The sequence below is a fragment of the Saccostrea echinata genome, unplaced genomic scaffold (assembly GCF_033153115.1).
Source record: "Saccostrea echinata isolate AGI-Se365-2 ecotype Australia unplaced genomic scaffold, CSIRO_AGI_Sech_v1 ptg000014l, whole genome shotgun sequence".
In the NCBI taxonomy this organism is placed as follows: Eukaryota; Metazoa; Mollusca; class Bivalvia; order Ostreida; family Ostreidae; genus Saccostrea; species Saccostrea echinata.
Window position 1 is genome coordinate 20684859 of NW_026889763.1, and position 18652 is coordinate 20703510.

The following is an 18652-nucleotide window of genomic DNA, read 5'->3' on the forward strand; positions in this document are numbered from 1 at the left end:
AGTTTCTCAAAACCAACAGACCAATTTCAACCAAACGTGAGAGAAACATCATTGATCCATACCAATTGCTATCTTCTACAGTATAAATGTTGATTTGTACAAAGCATCCTGAGATTCGGCAATCTGCACACTAATTTGTTTCAAACATTATTTCAATATGCGTGGATTACTATCCCCTATTCAATCATAATGTGCCTCTCAAACGAGCGAGTCATTCTGGTGAACTCTTTCTGACGTCTGTTTGTCTGGAGACAATTCACATCGTCGCCTTTTTGAAAGTGTACTTTTTCCTTTACAATAGGGAAATCTACTTACAAGAGAAAAATTGAAGGGTGAAAATTTGTCCTGAATACCTGGGTGATTTAAGTTTCGAATTAAATGTTCCATAAATCATTATGTATATCTATGATCAGTCTCTTGAATTACGCACATTGCAACTCGAACAAAAATAACTTAACATGTTAAAAGATTCGATTTTTAATAAACACCAAACATCTTAACAACTGTCATTTCTTATAACTCACTATCGATCGATAAAGTCTTTTTCAAACTTTCACATTCTTCCTGATGACTGCGCATCTTTTCTCTGAGTCGCCGGATGCGCTCCTCCGTGTCCATCTCTTCGGCGTGTACGTGCGTAATATTGTGTTCCAAGGTCTGTTCTCTACCCCTCTCCCTGGTTTGTGAAATAGTTCTCTCACTAGCAGTGGGTGTTTCGCCATTTATTTCAAAAACGTTTTTTTCTTTAACTACGTCTGTGAGAATAGCAGCTTCAAACTTATGTTTGTCACCCGGCCTAGACTTAACTGTGACCCATTCCTGGCCAAAGGAGTTGGCTTTCTTAATTGCATTTGAATGATTATTTTCAGCCTTGCTTTGTGTTTCAATATCATTGCAATTTGGTTTGGTATTGAGAGGGGCACTACTGCTCAACACATTCCGCTCAGACGACCTTAATGATTCAGTAACAGCTGATAAAACGCCAGATTGAACCAAAAATCCATTATTTGAAGCAGATGATACTAGGCCTGAGCGAGAACTAGCATTGCTTTGATTTCCTCGATTGTTACCTGAAGTCTTGAAAAAAGAGGGAACAGTTTTAGAATGAAGAGAACTGTTTGCATTGACAGTTACCTGACGTGATACAATAGGCTTGAAAGTAGCGTTTGTTTTGTTCGGAAAAAGTAGAACTGGCCTCGAGGGATCCTTTGGAATAACCGCCAAGCCAGTCGTCCTAACACCAGGGTTCCTCTTACACGAACTTATGTTTGACATTGACGTCTGTGGTTTATCAACAACAAAGCGTAATTTTGCGTTGGGCAAAATGTTTTGTAGCTTATTGTTTTGAGTTGAAGTGATAAACAAAGTGCTTCTACCATCAGAATGCGGGCTACTTAATTTTGGAATGAGCAATAGTTTCTGTGCTGTGGCTGGAATGGCGCTCTGTTTAACATCTGGAGCGACCTTGCGTGAAGCGTTGGAAGTTGGTAGATTGACCACGTTAGACTGATTTAATGCTTTACCGGTAGATTTCACAAGGTGTTCAAGCTTTCCCAGGTTTGACAAACGCATCTTCAGTTCCGTAGGCCTGTTTGCACTTGATGAAGTAAGTTGACAAACGGAAGGATTAGGTGACGCAGGACACGTTCCACTTGAATGACCTATCGAGAGTTTTGATAATTTCGTACCCTTTGTTGTTAATGAAAAAACTTCCTTATTTTTTTCTGTCGTTAGTGATGGTTTGAGCTGAATTGATGCACTGTGGGTTTCCATGGGCACTTTACATGAATCCAATTCCATGCTTCTATCTCGGTCTGTCGTATAAGATGATGTTTCTGGTTCAATTATGTTATTTTCTGCAGACACTCTGTCTGAAGACAAACTGAACACGCTTGTAATTTTCGGCAATGAGTCATCGCCCGAACCATCCATAAGCTCTGATTTAACTGGGGTACTTTCTGTAACTTCAGCAGGATCAACGGAGGACTTTTGTTCAGAGACCAGACTTTTCCCTGTTCCAGAGTTTAGATTGGTCTCTGGCGCTTTAGAAGGTTTGTCCAGCACAAACGCTTTCGGAATTTCGCAAGTTCCATCGGTAGGGATAAAAATAAGTTTATCTCCTATATCTAGCTGGAAATATTTCTCTTCCTTGGCTTGTTCTTTCCCTGTTTCTCTCATTACGCCCTGATATACGGTGTTTTCAATGTTTTCAATATTTATGTCCCCTTCAGTGTTGTAGTCCATTGAAACCTCTGTTTTATTCAATTTAGTCAAATGACTTTCTATTTCAGATTGATCAACAGATTTCACGAGAAAGGATGTGTCCTCTGTTACACTCGTCACTGCTCTGTCCTCTGTTATTGGAGTTGAAATCTTCTCTGTTCCAGTATTTGATCGTTTGTCCTCTCTCTCTTGAAGTCCTTTCTTATGTTTTGGTTCATTATTTAGGTTTGGGAGGATCTTGTCCAGGTCTGTATAAATTTCATTAAAATAAGCGTCATTAGGCTTACAAGAAAGACCGGAAAAACCAACGTTTACTTTTTCATCCATATATAGGTCATTCAGAGGCGGGTCAGAAACGCCCCTATATGTATAAACTGCGTCATTATTGGAAGTTTTATCCTGTTTCGTCAGATATGGCAGACTTTTTAAGGACGAACTCTTGAAAGAACTGAAAGCTGCTGGACTATTTATGGAAGGCGGTATGGATTTCAAATAACCATAAGGATGTAGTTTCTCGTCCTCAGTTTCTGATATCGGTGGTGGCATACACTGTATTTCTGTGTCATTTACCAAACGCTTCCGTTTTTCAGCCTGTAAGAATTTCCTGTCTTGCTCATTCTGTCTTTCTACGTGGGCAACTAATTTGTTAATATCAACACCCTCCAAAGGATCACTGTTTATCGGACACTCTTTCCTCCCAAATTTGGCAGGAAGAAGGTATTTATCAGGATTTAAGTAATGATAATTAGCTTTCTTCTTCCTCTGAGACCGCCCTAAATTCTGTGACGTCATGATGTCGTTTGGCGCTTTATTTGATACTGTGTTTGTGTCTTCAGTTTCCGTTTTGGTCGGATTTTTCCTAAATATTGTTAACAGTTTTTCATCACATATGTCCCGGAGAAAGACAAACGCGTGCTGTATTTTCGGTTCAGGTTTTGGATTGTACTGTGCGTGCTGAATTACCGGTTGTTCCGGTTCTGATAGGCTATTTTTCTGCAATATAAAATATCTAGTTTGTAATGCACACACTTCCAAAAATCGAAGATTCATGGCATTACTTTCTTTCATGAATAAATGATACAAACACAAAAAATCGATGCCTCGACTGATATTTATATTTGGACATATTTTGGTTGTAAATGATCCAAATATCAAATTTCTAAAATATTAAGAAATTGTAAACTTTCTACGATGTTAAAAATTCTACCTTTTTTTCGACAACCTTAAAAATCCAAATTTTTATCACTTTATTGTAAATTTGAATGAAAAATCAAAATCTACTAGTATGCGGCTAAAGTAATTTATTTTACTTCTTTAAACATGGCTTCAACTGTTATTTTCATGAATTTTGAAGATATTTTGTTTTTATCATCTGTCATCAAGTATTGATACACATTTTAAACTGCTTTCAGTTGACTTCATGAACACCCTTCTCTCTCTTCTTAAAATAAAAATAGTTATAAATATTAAATGGGCCTGAACACAGTTGCATTGCCGATTTGTTTATAATTTTAAACTTCTGGTTTTATTTATTTATTTATTTATTTTTTAAATAGCTTTAGCTTAAAGAATTGATTTTTCATGAAAAATCTAAAAACTCAAGGACCATGATATTCAAAATATTACGTTAAGCATTTGGTTTGGAAACATTGGGCACGAGCTCTGTTATAAATAATTTATGTTTACGGTTTACCGGATGTGTTTACTCTGTAGATACCACTGAATACGAACTGACAACACCGGTGTGTTGGTTTTACTTTCTCATATTTCTAGTCTGAATTTTCTGGATTATAGGTTTAATATTTTTCATTAATACACAACAAATTTACCACTTTTTTCTTAAATATTATGGATAAATTTTACTTCGTGGAAGCTGGTACAAGGATATGTGTCAATCAAACGCGTCTCAAAATTTGAAATTTTAATAATTTTTAGCTAAAGGAAATTTTTTAAATACGCTTTTGTAACAAATCGGTCTGAAATGTTCTAGCAACTTGGTAAGCCATGATATTATACCGAGAATTTTAGAAAACGTTTACTTCAAACCTGGACATTTGTCTTAGACCTATATCTCAAAATAGCAAGGAAATTATTAAGCATCAGTCTAAATTTTTCTTTAAAACCTTATTTTTTTTACTTAAAAAAAATTGTCCAAAAGAAAGACAACTCTTCACCAACATGATATTTACCTTTCCATGGTCGAACAGACGTCTGCATCTGTAAAAATAATTGTAATTTGTTAACTGGTGTCTGAAATTGGAAATACCCTGTCTTAGTGACGTCATTTATTACATCCTTTTGATAATTATTCACGTTATACATTTTTACAAATGTTTCTATTAAGAAATACTTTGAGATACATGTAAGTATGCTTATTGTCTTTCAATTTTTTGGATACTTCTATTTTTCCTGCTGTCCTATATTTTTCTATTGTTAGCAGTTCCTGATCCATTTGCCACTGAACGCAATGTTTGTTCAGTTTCAACTCCTGACCTTTCTGTTACAACACCCTGACGTTACGATTGGTTACTATTATGGAGCATTATAACCGTTAAGTAGTTGCCATTATCATAAGACTTACAAAATTTATTTCAAGTTGCTTAAAAATGAACATTATCAGTTTTTTAGAAATAGTTTGTCAATGACTCAATGTGATAATCAATTCCTCGGTCCTGGTTGACTTGAAATTCATGTGTCCATGGTTTTCTGTCAATTTGCCTTTGACTACAGAATTTTTTTTTCATTTATTCCAGTCTATTTTATACTCACTCGATATTTACCGATTTCATACTCTATTGATATTTACCGACTTTATACTAACTCTATACTTACCGTTTTTATACTCACTCGATATTTACCGACTTCATACTCACTCGATATTTACCGATTTCATACTCAATCGATATTTACTACCTTTATACTAACTCGATGTTTACCGTTTTTATACTCACTCGATACTTACCGACTTCATACTCATTCAATATTTAACGTTTTTATACTCAGTCGCTATTTAAAGATTTTATACTTACTTAATATTTAAAGATCTTATACCCACTCGATATCTAAAGATTTTATACTCATCCCATACGATCCTTTTTTATGCTCCCTCGAAACAGCGATTTTATCCTTACTTGATACTTAGCGACTTTATACTCACTCGATACTTACCGATTTTATGCTCACTCGATATTTACCGTTTATTGATAAAGCATTGTTTCAATCTATCACTCGATATTTACCGTTTATTGATAAAGCATTGTTTCAATCTATCACTCGATATTTACCGTTTATTGATACAGCACTGTTTCAATCTATCACTCTGTATTTACCGTTTATTAATACAGCATTGTTTCAATCTATCTCTCTGTATTTACCGTTTATTGATAAAGCACTGTTTCAATCTATCACTCTGTATTTACCGTTTATTGATACAGCACTGTTTCAATCTATCACTCTGAAGTTTCCGTTTATTGATACAGCACTGTTTCAATCTATCACTCTGTATTTACCGTTTATTGATACAGCACTGTTTCAATCTATCACTCGATATTTACCGTTCATTGATACAGCACTGTTTCAATCTATCACTCTGTATTTACCCTTTATTGATACAGTACTGTTTCAATCTATCACTCGATATTTACCGTTTATTGATACAGCACTGTTTCAATCTATCACTCTGTATTTACCGTTTATTGATACGGCACTGTTTCAATCTATCACTCTGTATTTACCATTTATTGATACAGCACTGTTTCAATCTATCACTCTGTATTTACCGTTCATTGATACAGCACTGTTTCAATCTATCACTCGATATTTACCGTTTATTGATACAGCACTGTTTCAATCTATCACTCTGTATTTACCGTTTATTGATACAGTACTGTTTCAATCTATCACTCGATATTTACCGTTTATTGATACAGCACTGTTTCAATCTATCACTCTGTATTTACCGTTTATTGATACAGCACTGTTTCAATCTATCACTCGATATTTACCGTTTATTGATACAGCACTGTTTCAATCTATCACTTCCACCAAAAATGTGCTTGTCCTTACAGTATGTACACAGGCCACAATTTTCTGCCCGGCAGCCCTACAAAACAAGGTAAATGTCATCGTCAGATACCCACGGGCGATCTCGTCCTTTCTCCTCACCAGTGGGCAAACGCGCCGCAAAATCGTCGTATGTAATTAATATGCGATGGCCATTTGGTTGGCTGCTCCACAGAGTCGCGATGGCAAATTAACAAATTAAAGTTTATGTTACATACGTATGTTCGGCAATTACAAAAACGTTTCCGTAGTTAACACACGGACTTTAAATCCACTCACCGGTGCATTTCGCAGTTTGAGAAAGGTACTCCCATGTAATTTCTTATTGGTTTTTGATGTAAGTGATTTGTTTTTAATTGTTTTAAAACAAAATTTGCACTATTTAGCGAGCGTGAAATTAATGTATATTCAAAATTGAAGAGTTCCAATTTTCTGATTGGTTGTCTGTAATCAAGAAATTAGCATATTTTACGACGATATTTCGGTGAGTTTGCCCACGGGTGATGAGTAAAAGACGATCGAGATCACCAGTGAGTATCCGATGATGAGTAAATGTATATATTGACTCAAATTTGAACCTAGCGATTTTTCAATGAACAATAAAAAAAAAATGTACCAAACTTCAGATATCAAAACTTTCTTTATCTTAAAATGTATATTGCAGATAACTGTTGCAAAAACATATAATCTACATAAGCATAATGTTTGTTACAGAATCACCTCACTAAATTTAGATACATTTTTAAAAAATAAATTTCCTAAGGTTGAGATCTTGGTGAGAGTCATGTACAGTTATAAAAGTAAAATTATTACGCAATTATGTATGAGATTGGGAATTAATATTTGAACCAAACATTTTACCAGAGACTGTGTGTAAAAAGAATTGAGTTAAAAGAAGGAAAAATAAGCTTAATCATGTTTTATCTCAAACTGCACAAATTTTAAATAAGATTATGAATTAGTGTAACTAATAAAAGTATTGCGCAGTTGTTTTACATGAACTTCTGAAGACTGTCTTACTGTTCAATAAACAAACATCAAGAAATTGTAGACAAATTACTACACAATAAATCTATATAAAAAAAAATTAACACTAAAAGGATAATATTGATAAAGTTCGAAAGAAAATGACAATTTATGTTGCTAAACATAATCATTTTACTAATATAAACATAGATTTTTTAAGTATTTTAAGGACTTATAAAGAAAAATTGTATGGATCATCTGTTTTTAAACTTGTTGAAAAAAACATAAACGATACATGTGTATGTGTGTCTCTTCTTTCAAATGTTAACCAATCCCTTGTGTGCTAAAACAAAAACAAAAAAAAACTATGGTATACTTAGTGTTTTAACCAATCCCTCTGTGTGATAATACAGAAAACTACGGTAAATGTTTGTTAACTGTAACGTGAAACGGTCACCCCTTCCCCCCCCCCCCCCCAAAGGGTTATACAGGCTCGCCGTTGCTTAACTTGCCTGTAATAGAGGGAGACCCTACCGTATCACTAGAAAGGTAGCTCACTAGCGAGGCAGTATAAGTTCGCTATATACCATCCGATACACTTCCCCCCGCTCAGGGAAGCTTCGACCCGAAGCTTACCATGGGTTCTCTCTAAGTGTCTGGGCATCTTCAGTAACGACAACCAATGCCGTCCACGGACACTAAGTCCGTACATGGACACAAAGTCTTTTCCCTTGAGCTTCCTGAAGCAGGCCTTGAACCTCTTCAGTTACGGCAACCTCTGTCGTCCACAGACACCAAGTCTGTAAATGGACACAAAGTCCTAGCTCTACTGCTGAAGTAGGCTGCCAGACACCAGAGTCACTATGCTGCCACCAATTTTGTAACGTGAAGCTGTCGCCCCTCCAAGGGTTATACAGGCTCACCGTTGCTTAACTTGCCTGAAATAGAGGGAGACTCTACCGCTCTCACTAGCAAGGCAGTATAAGTTCCCTATGTACAGTCCGCTACACTAACCAATCCTTGTGTGTGTATCAGGTATAAACAGAAAACTAGGAATGTGTTCGTTAACCAGTTCTTGTGTGTGTCGGGTATAAACAGAAAACTACGGTATGTGTTTGTTAACCAATCCCTGTGTGTGTCAGGTACATGTATATAAAGAAAACTAGGTATTTGTTTGTTAATCATTCCCTGTGTGTGTCAGGTATTTAAAAAAAAAAAAACTACGGTACGTATTTGTGACGCAAGACCCTTACCTCACAATTTTTGCAGCGTGACCTTCTGCTTTTGGGAAAATAAAGTCTTAGATATTCCTCTCTTGTGAAGTTAGACATATTACTATCTACAATAACAAAATAAGAAATTATATTAAACATTTCATTACCAGATTTCATTCATTTTTAAGTGTTCAACAGCTTTGTCCTTGTAAAATCCTTTTTTTGGATTTTTCAAAATAGAAAAACAAAAAGACCTTTGACTGCTTTTTATCTCACCTGAGCTGAAACCATAAGTCAAAGTTGGTACAAAGCATCATTGAGTAAAGGGGGAATTTACATTGTTAAAGTGATCGAAGTGTCAATCCCCCCTTCCAAGGGGAGATAATCAAGAAAAGGTAAAATTAGGGTGGGTCATTAAAAAATCTTATCAAGAACCCTTGGTCAGAAAAGGTGAAACATATGTTGAAGCTTCCTGAGGTAGAGAAGATTCCAAATTATTCAAATCATGGCCCCGCGGGGGTTGGGTGGGCCACTATGGTAAATCAAAATTTTACATTGAAAGATACAGGACAAATCTTTTTTAAAAAAATGTCTTCTCAAGAACCACTGGACCAGAAAAGATGAAACTTAGATGAAGGTTTCCTAGTTTCCTATTGAAGTGTAGATTGAAAATTGTTCAGAGTATCCCCCGGGGGGTGGGGGAGCACAATAAGGAATAAAGTTTGTTATAGGAATATATATGAAAAAAATATATTTTAAAAAATCTTATCAAGAACAGTAAAGCCATGATTAGTCATATTAAGATGGAAGCATCCGCAGATTCTGTAGATTCAAGTTTGTTCAAATCATGTCCCTTTCCAGGAGTACATGTAGACTGGGGCCACAATAGGCGATTTTTTACATTTATGTATATATATATATATATATATATATATATATATATATATATATATATATATATATGTATATATATATATATATATATATAGTTTTACATATTAAGATTATACAAGGAAATGTCTTTAAAACTCCTCTTCTCAAGAACACCAAATCCGTGATGAATCATATTTTAAATGTGGAAGCATCCTCATTTGGTATAAACTTAAGTCTGTTGAAATCTTGAACCCCAGGGGTAGGGTAGGACCACAATAAATAATCATAGTTTTACATAGAAATTTATAGAAAGGGATTTAAAAAAAAAACCCTTCTGTGTTGAAAAGCAAAGCCTTGATTAGTCATAATCATATGGAAGCATCTTCTAGTAGTGTAGATTCAATTTTATTCAAATCATGACCTTTGTCTATAAGATGGTGCCATTAAAGTACATAGGAATACACATGTATAGAGGGAAAAATTTGATGAAGACAACAGGGCCAAAAACATAACTCAGGTGAGCGTTGTGACCCATGGGCCTCTTGTTTCTGAGTACATCAATTAGCTATTGATATTACCCATTAAGTAATGAATTCAACATACACTGTACAAGCGAAGATGACAAGATATCAGAAGTATTTGTACGATACTGCGATATTTCAGAATTTTGTTTAGGAGAGTGCTTTATGAAAAAGGTGAAGAAAACGAACAGTGATCGATCTAAAAAAAAATCTACAAACAATATAACTCTGTGAACAGGGCATGTATCGTTTTCTAGCTTCCTTCTTTACACTCTGATATTATATTCATTATTTTGATCATTTCAATATAAGTGTTTGATAAGAATTTTAACCTACAATATATCTATATATATATATACTAGTTAGTATTAAGGGGGGGGGGATGCATTGAAAATTCAGTTAAAAATACGTAGTTAAAGAGAAGATTTTTTTTATATAAAGCACTGATTTGTGTAAAGGAATATTTAAATACTGTTAAAGAACTGGAAAATGAGGGAAATATTTTACTAATACTCAGAGATTCTTGACCCCCCTCCCCATCTCCTTTCTACAAACTTTAAGTTCTTTCCAAATGATGTTTATCGCTCATATGTGTTCAAGTTAAAGCATCTTCTTCTTGCTCATACACTTTTCATGAAATTTTATTTTTTTTTTTCAGCAAAATATATCTCTAAAATACGTCTTCATGCAATCCGGAAAAATGTTATCCGTTTCCCGACCCGAGTCTTCGTGTTACAAGACGTGTATTTTGTACATCGAATAAACATTCAATTGCAAGAATAACTGACATTTTTTTCCTTCACATATTCATTTTAACTCAAGACAACATAACAATTTACCCATAATACAGTATAATATGTTACAACATGGTAAAAGTTCATCACAACCCATGCACGTTTTCAGGTCAACAATAACAATGATGTTAGCTCAGTTTGACAGTCTATATTTAGATTACATATGACCACGATTTTAGTCCACCTTCTTTGCTAAAGTCTTAGTTTACCTAAAGGAGTTTTATAAATTATACCAAAATAAACAATTCCGAAAGTACGAAACATTCTTATATATATCGAAGTGCATCATGATAAACCATCATTTCCTACAATCAGGGACTCAATGTTCATTTCAAGAATCGACTGAACATGAAATGCGACATTGTAAACATTTAAACTTTTCTTAATCAAGCATTCAGGACCCTTGATAATACAGACTGGTGAATAAACATATCACATCAAACATATCATACATCGCGTCAATACGTGACAGACTTACCCTGCTCGCGATTAATAGCACGTTCCGTTGATTGACAGATCAAGTGACGTAGTTCCGGTTCCGCGATAGTATTTTCATTGTCTGTAAGCAGTTGTACATAAAATCTTGTGAATATATTTCATCCAAATATGTATGCAAGCGTAGAATATTGATAGTTTAGAATGTATCGGTATGTGTGGGTATTCATGGTAGTAAGTTTTGTGACATAAGTATATTAAAATTTACATATGATCATGATGTTAGATTGACGACCTGTGATATTCCAAAAAATATTGACTGCACCGAATTTATGCGCGCAAGTTTCACTGTAATATGTCTTTGTATAAAACATTCAGTATAATATAATAAATATTGCATGTAGTTGAATGTAACATTGAAAGTTTTCACCCCTTGAAAACCATTGTCAACCTCGGCTGCGCCTCGGTTGACAAAGGTTTTCTTGGGGTGAAAATTTTCAATGTTACACTCAACTACATGCAATATTTATATAGTAATACATGTATCTCTGTTATAGACTATAGTATTGTTTCTCCAGAACTGTATGAACCAATATTTAGTGATATTTACAAGCCTATTTCCTTACAAATGTGCATTGCAAATGCTGTAAACAGTGATAGTGCTTTAATCGACAGTATGTACATTTGTCCTTCATATAATGAATTGTCAGGACAAAATATTGAACAAAATTTAAAACCTAAATGGGTCAGAGAACGGGCCACTGTTTTGACAGATTACATTGATAGGACAAAAGTTGAATCTATTATAGATACACTTGAGAACATTGATTCTATCAACACCAGTGTAATAGTATTATTGTTGACTGTAATGAATGTAATCAAGAATACAGCTGAACAGGCTGATATGTTTGTTACCATCTCAAATAGTTCTCATATGAAAATGCAAACATCAGTTAGCATCTTGCAAGTAGAAAGGCATTGCTATGTGAAACGTAAAGCATATAATGTCTTGCAAATATCATTACAGTGTTCGAATTCGTTCAGAGGCTAATCATAGAGACCTTGTCAGTAAAAGTAAAAGTTATAAAAAAAAAACTTTACAAAGGAAGCTTAATGAGTATCAAAAAGATTTTATTGCAAAACTAAGAGGCCTTAGAACAACAAATCCAAAATCATATTGGTCTTTGCTGAACAAAGGTTGTAATAAGAGTAATACTGTACAACAAAAAGTTGGTTGCAATGAATGTTTTAAGAATTTAAACAATGTTGACAATGATGTTGATGTAGTTTTGCCTGAGAATGTAACTGAATTTAATTCTGTTGTAAATGAACCTATTACAGCTAAAGAGGTAACTGATGCAATTAAATCTTTGAAAAATAACAAGGCTTGTGAGAATGTTATGAATGTTATGACACTTAATGAATTTTTGAAGTATGGTTCTGTAAAACTTCTGCCTTTATTTGTGAAGATTTTTAACATTGTTTTCACGAGTGGTATTATACCAGATTTTTGGTCAGAAGGTTATATATGTCCAATTTATAAATATAAGGTTGACCTTAGAAATCCAGATAATTGTAGGGGCATTACTGTATTAAGCTGTTTTGGAAAATTGATAACGTGTTCTGATTGATAGATTGTTTAATTATTTAGAGAGCTTAGGCTTACTTTGTAAAGAGCAGGCAGGATTCAGAAAAGGATATGGAACAACTGATCACAAGTTTAACTTAATTGAAATGTATCATTGATTTGTTTCTGTTTAGAAGGAAAAAGTTATATTGTGCTTTTATTGATTATCTAAGGCTTTTGATTCAGTTAATAGAGTAGTATTGTTATAACAGAAATTATTGAGTAATGCTATTGGTGGTAAAATGTTGATCATCATAACATTTGTACAAAAAATTGTGAAATGACATCACTTGCTCTGACTATTTTTTCATCTGATATTGGTGTAAAACAAGGTGAAAATCTTTCCCCATTGTTATTTCCAATTTTTTGAATGACCTTGCAGAGTTTTTGTCTCATGCATACAATGGCCTTACAGATGTATATAATATTTCACTTTTAATTTTTGACAAGGATGAAATTGAAGTATTTTTAAGTTGTATTTACTTCTGTATACAGATGACACTATTATATTTGCTGAATTTCCTGGAGAATTACAAGGTCTTAATGCCACATGCTTATACTGTAAAACATTGTATTTGCAAGTTGGTGCTGCTAAAACTAATGTTGTCATATTTTCAAAATAAAACAGAAGAGGGGAAGAATACTTAATTTTTATACAATAATGAACCTCTCACTATTGTGGAGGGCTTTCAGTATCTTGGTATTATTTTCTGTAGGCGGTCAGAGGGGTTCGATTGCCGGTGGCCAGATAGCTCAGTTAGTAGAGCACCTGACTGGAGATTCAGGGGGCCCGGGTTCGAATCCCGGTCTGGTCCGTCGCATGTTTCTCTTGTAAATCCCGTCTCTTAAGCAAACTAGAAAAGCCAAATGTCTCTGACTCTGTAGCATCTTTTATTTTGAGTTCAAAGGGATTTATAGAATCATCATTGGAATAAAAATATTGTTAATTGATATAAGTTCGATATATCTAAATGTTGAATGGAAGGCCACAGCAAGAGACAAAAGTTGTTTTTTTTTTTTTTTTTGTTTTTTGTTTTGTTTTGTTTTTTTTTTTTTTTTGTTGTTGTTGTTTTAAATAAATTCTGCTTCATAAGAAAAGAAATAGGTCTGCTATTGACGGTGCACAATTATTACCCACTGGATTTTCAACAGAGTTGTGTGCGACCTGTTCTCCAAAAACTGCATAGATATTGTCAATGAGAAACTCCAGCATCCGTTTAATATGAACCTTGGAGTACTTGTCTGTAAAATCATGATTAATATGGTACTCCTTTTTAGAATGACTAAATAATTATTGGTTTACAAATACATCTATATACTAGTAGGACCCTTCTCTACTTAGAGGAAATCTTACTTGGTTGACCTTACTTACTAATGGAACTCTACATGGAAGCATGCTTATAGTCAGGCAGTAACGGATATCATAGAGGCAATCCCTAGCCTAACAAAGGTGGTAAAACTCCTGAAGCAGTAGTTATATGATGTGTAAATGCCTTATATCATACTTTCATATAAATTAGTTGAATCTGATTCGTCGAGAAGCATTTGTTATAAAACACTATTACTGAATAATGAAGCCACGCCCTCCAGCGTAACAACAGTCAACATTGCTTGACGACGGGTGTTACTCCAAAAAAATATTGACTGCGCAGATTTGATGCGCGCAATGTTCACTCTAATATGTATTTGTATAAAACATTCAGTATAATATAATAAATATTGCATGTAGTTGAGTGTAACATTGAAAATTTTCACCCCTCGAAAACCATTGTTAACTTCGGCTGCTCCTCGGTTGACAATGGTTTTCTTGGGGTGAAAATTTCCAATGTTACACTCAACTACATGCAATATTTATATAATATAAGACGGACAGTGAACTGTTTACTTCTGAAGTTTTACACCTTCCCTAATCAAGGAGCAACGGCAAAGATTGACGAATATCCAGGAGGTCAACCTCCTAAACTGCTAGGCACCATAATCGTAGTGATCAGCATCTAGAAAGAATGGTCAAAATAATGAAATGTGGCAAGCCTCTCTGGCAATCCTTCAGACCAAATAACAAAAGAATGAAATGTGCATGCGCCGATCCATGAACTTTTTTCCAGGGAGGTCCACATCAACTCCAACAGATATCAGTCTCGGGAAGCTTTTGATAAGCAAATGATAATAATAATAATCGACATCCTAAAACCTATAAAACCTGGGGGGGGGGGGGAATTGTACATTTTCCTTAGTATTTTCTTCAGATACATAACTCTTTCTACCGTTTTAAGGGGAAGGGGTCCGTGTTTCCCGAGGGGGGGACCAAGATCATTTCTTTGTTACTTTTACTTGAAACCTTTCACCTCTGAAAATCTCAGGGGGAGGGACCCCCGACCCCCCCCCCCCAATAAAATTTACGAATGTTGAGTTTAAAGTAGGTTTTTGAAATCCCTGTAACATCAATTTATTTGTCAGTGACCTGCCTCGGTTTAAAATTTGATCGTCCTCGGATCATGCTCTTGAGTATCGAATAAGTTGGGAGATGTAAACACAATATGTAGGTGATAGCGGGATATTAGTTCATAAATAAGGAAAGCTGACGATGGAAAAATTGAATTCATCTCGTTTGTCATACAATTTAGTTGTTAGTTGACCCTTATCGGCTATAGTCAGTAAAACATCCAAATGTGAAACAGATGTGGCAGACTCTGTGGTGCGTTTTATTTCAAGTTCACTGGGATATATCGAATTGATATATGAAAGAAAGTAACTTTTAATGAAGCAATGAACAGCCCAGTCAGTTGGAGGAGTATCGTCGACTGCCTATATATAGTCTTCTGGTGGCGAAGTCAGTTGGAGGAGTGTTGTCAATGGCGTATATACTCCCCTTGGGGCAAAGGTAGATGGAGGAGTGTCGTCCATGGTCTATACATATTCCTCTTGAGCCAAAGACAGATAGTGTTTATTCACAAGTACACATGTGTTTGGTGGTGGTGGTGATGGGGGGGGGGGGGGGGGGGGCTTTTTCAAGGTATGCATATATTTTGTAAACATCCTAATTTTCGATTAATTGTTTTTATTATTGAATTATCAATCATTTTGTCAAATATTTAATACCATTTTTGTATTAAATCAAGCTTGTTTCATAGGTGCTGTGTGTTTTTCAATTTATTTCATGGTTCCTTCGCGAATTCGGTCACGAAATGACCGCGAATATTAGCACTTGGCGTAAATCTTGCGCCACAGTTAAATTTTAAATGATCGAGAACCCTGCTATACATATTCCTCTGCAGGCAAAGACAGATGAAGGAGTGTTGTCAATGGTCTATGCATATTCTTCTGGAGTCAAAGACAGATGGATGAATATTGTCAATGGTCTATACATATTCCTCTAGAGGCAGATGATGGAGTGTTGTCAATGGTCTATACATATTCCTCTTGAGGCAAAGACAGATGTAGAAGTGTCGTCAATGGTCTATACATATTCCTCTGGAGGCAAAGGCAGATGGAGGAGTGTTGTCAATGGTCTATACATATTCCTCTGGAGGCAAAGACAGATAGAGGAATGTTGTCAATGGTCTATACATATTCCTCTGGAGGCAAAGACAGATCGAGGAGTGTTGTCAATGGTCTATACATATTCCTCTGGAGGCAAAAGCAGATGGAGGAGTGTTGTCTATGGTCTATACATATTCCTCTTTAGGCAAAGGCAGATAGAGGAGTGTTGTCAATGGTCTATACATATTCCTCTGGAGGCAAAGACAGATCGAGGAGTGTTGTCAATAGTCTATACATATTTCTCTGAAGGCAAAGACAGATGGAGGAGTGTTATCAATGGTCTATACATTTTCCTCTTGAGGCAAAGACAGATGGAGGAGTGTTGTCAATGGTTTATACATATTCCTCCGCAGGCAAAGACAGATGGAGGAGTGTTGTCAATGGTCCATACATTTTCCTCTTGAGGCAAAGACAGGTGAAGGAGTGTTGTCAATGGTCTATACATATTTCTCTGGAGGCAAAGGCAGATGGAGGAGTTTCGTCAATGGTCTATACATATTCCTTTAGAGGTAGATGGTGGAGTGTCGTCAATGGTCTATACATATTTCTCTGGAGGCAGATGGAGAAGTGTCGTTAATGGCCTATACATATTTCTCTGGAGGCGAAGACAGATGAAGGAGTGTCTTAAATTTTCTATACATACCGGTATTCCTCTGGAGGCAAAGATGGATGAAGGAGTCGTTGTCAATGATCTATACAATTTTCCTCTGGAGGCAGAGACAATGGAGGAGTGTTGTCAATGGTCTATACATATTCATCTGGAGGCAAAGACAGATGAAGGAGTGTCGTCAATTACACATTAATACGCATAGTAGTTCTTTTTTTCTAAATGACTACTTTTAAATAGACACCGTGACGGAAAAACGGGAAAATTGACAGAAGTAGAATTTTTGCAAGACACATACAAATTTTATTCAATTCTTAAAAGTATTAGTTTCAGAAAATTACAGGTTTTAGAACCTAAAAAATCTACTTTTATGGAGCAAAATATAAGTAAAAATAATTTTCGTTTGCCCTAACACGAAAATTCTGTTTCACTTCTTCCTTTTTAATGTACGAATGCGCAGAAAAGTTGAAGAAGTTACCATGGTGTCAATTCCATATATATAAATGTCGAATTACCGAGGATTTTGATATAATCTTCAAAAAAGATGATCAGAACTTATTCCTCACTTTTGATTGCTCCACTTCAATGTTGTTTACAAGTTTCACGCTAAAAATAAAAGACACATGACCTTGACATTGTTGACATTGACGATAACAACCGCGCCATAGAAACAACTTTTCTTTTTCCGCCACTTTCATTTGCAGTCTTTTCTTGATTTTACCGTGCAGTTGAGATCTCAAAACTTCACCTTATTCATATTTCTCATAAATCTTTAGCTTTATGACACAATTATCTTAAAAGAAACACATGATTTTGACTCACTATGTAACTTTAAGTTTATGCACAGGTATGTGTATGTGTAGGTATGTAAAGTCATGAAAACGGCTCTAACGTATTAATCATAATGTCAGCTATTAAATTGTTAAAAATTAAACCATGAGTATGCCTGCACTTTTTCTTACGCGTAAAAGCATGACGGCTATGTAAATTCTATTTTGCTATTTTTTATTTTATTTTTTTTTGAAAATCAAACCATGAGTATGCCTGCACTTTTTCTTACGCGTATAAGCATGACGTCAATGTAAATTCGCGAGAAAAATCATTTGATTTTTCAATTATGTTTTCTAAAATTCAGAAGTTATATATTAAATATTTTTTTCTAATTTGTGCGAAATCTCTAGTCGATATACTTTAAAACACCCTTGGCTATATGACCTGGAATTTTATATCCGTTTTATTACGTTGACACTATTGTCCTCCAGAAATCACCTTTGGCTATATGAACCCAGTTTTTTTTTAATATCCGATTTATTACGTTACTGTCGTCGAAAGCATGTACTCCTGGGGGGGGGGGGGGACATGGAGGCAAAGGCATACGTAGGAGTGCTGTCAATGGCCTATATATATTCAAATAAAAAAATGACTTTGGACCCTCCTAGAAAACGTGGACCCCACCATCGCCACCACGAAATAGGTGTTTTTCACGTTTGGGAAATGGAATTTACGTTTATTTTATTTTATTTTACTTTTTCTTTCTTTTTTTTTTTCTTTTGGTTTGTCAACAAATGTTCTGGAATTAAATACGTTTAGGAAGAAATTTATTTTTTATTTTTATTTATTTTTTTATTTTTTATTTATTTATTTATTTATTTATTTATTTATTTATTTATTTATTTATTTGCTTGTCGAGAAATTTTTGAATTTTTGGGTTGGAATTTTTTTTGACAGGGGTGTCCCCCCCCCCCCCCCCCCGAAAAAAATCCTGGATCCAAGCCTGTCTTGTGGAGGCA

At 34.9% G+C, this 18652-nt stretch overlaps 1 protein-coding gene across 1 annotated transcript; it reads right to left on the reverse strand.

Moving 5' to 3' along the window:
• Positions 1-461: 461 nt before the first annotated feature.
• Positions 462-13928, reverse strand: LOC133186588 (uncharacterized). Its single transcript, XM_061321817.1, has 6 exons — positions 13850-13928; positions 11132-11212; positions 8505-8590; positions 6228-6325; positions 4413-4440; positions 462-3216 (listed from the first exon to the last, which is right to left on the reverse strand). Exons 1-6 carry the CDS (start codon positions 13926-13928, stop codon positions 514-516), a joined length of 3075 nt encoding a protein of 1024 aa, XP_061177801.1. The 3' UTR covers positions 462-513.
• Positions 13929-18652: the final 4724 nt, after the last annotated feature.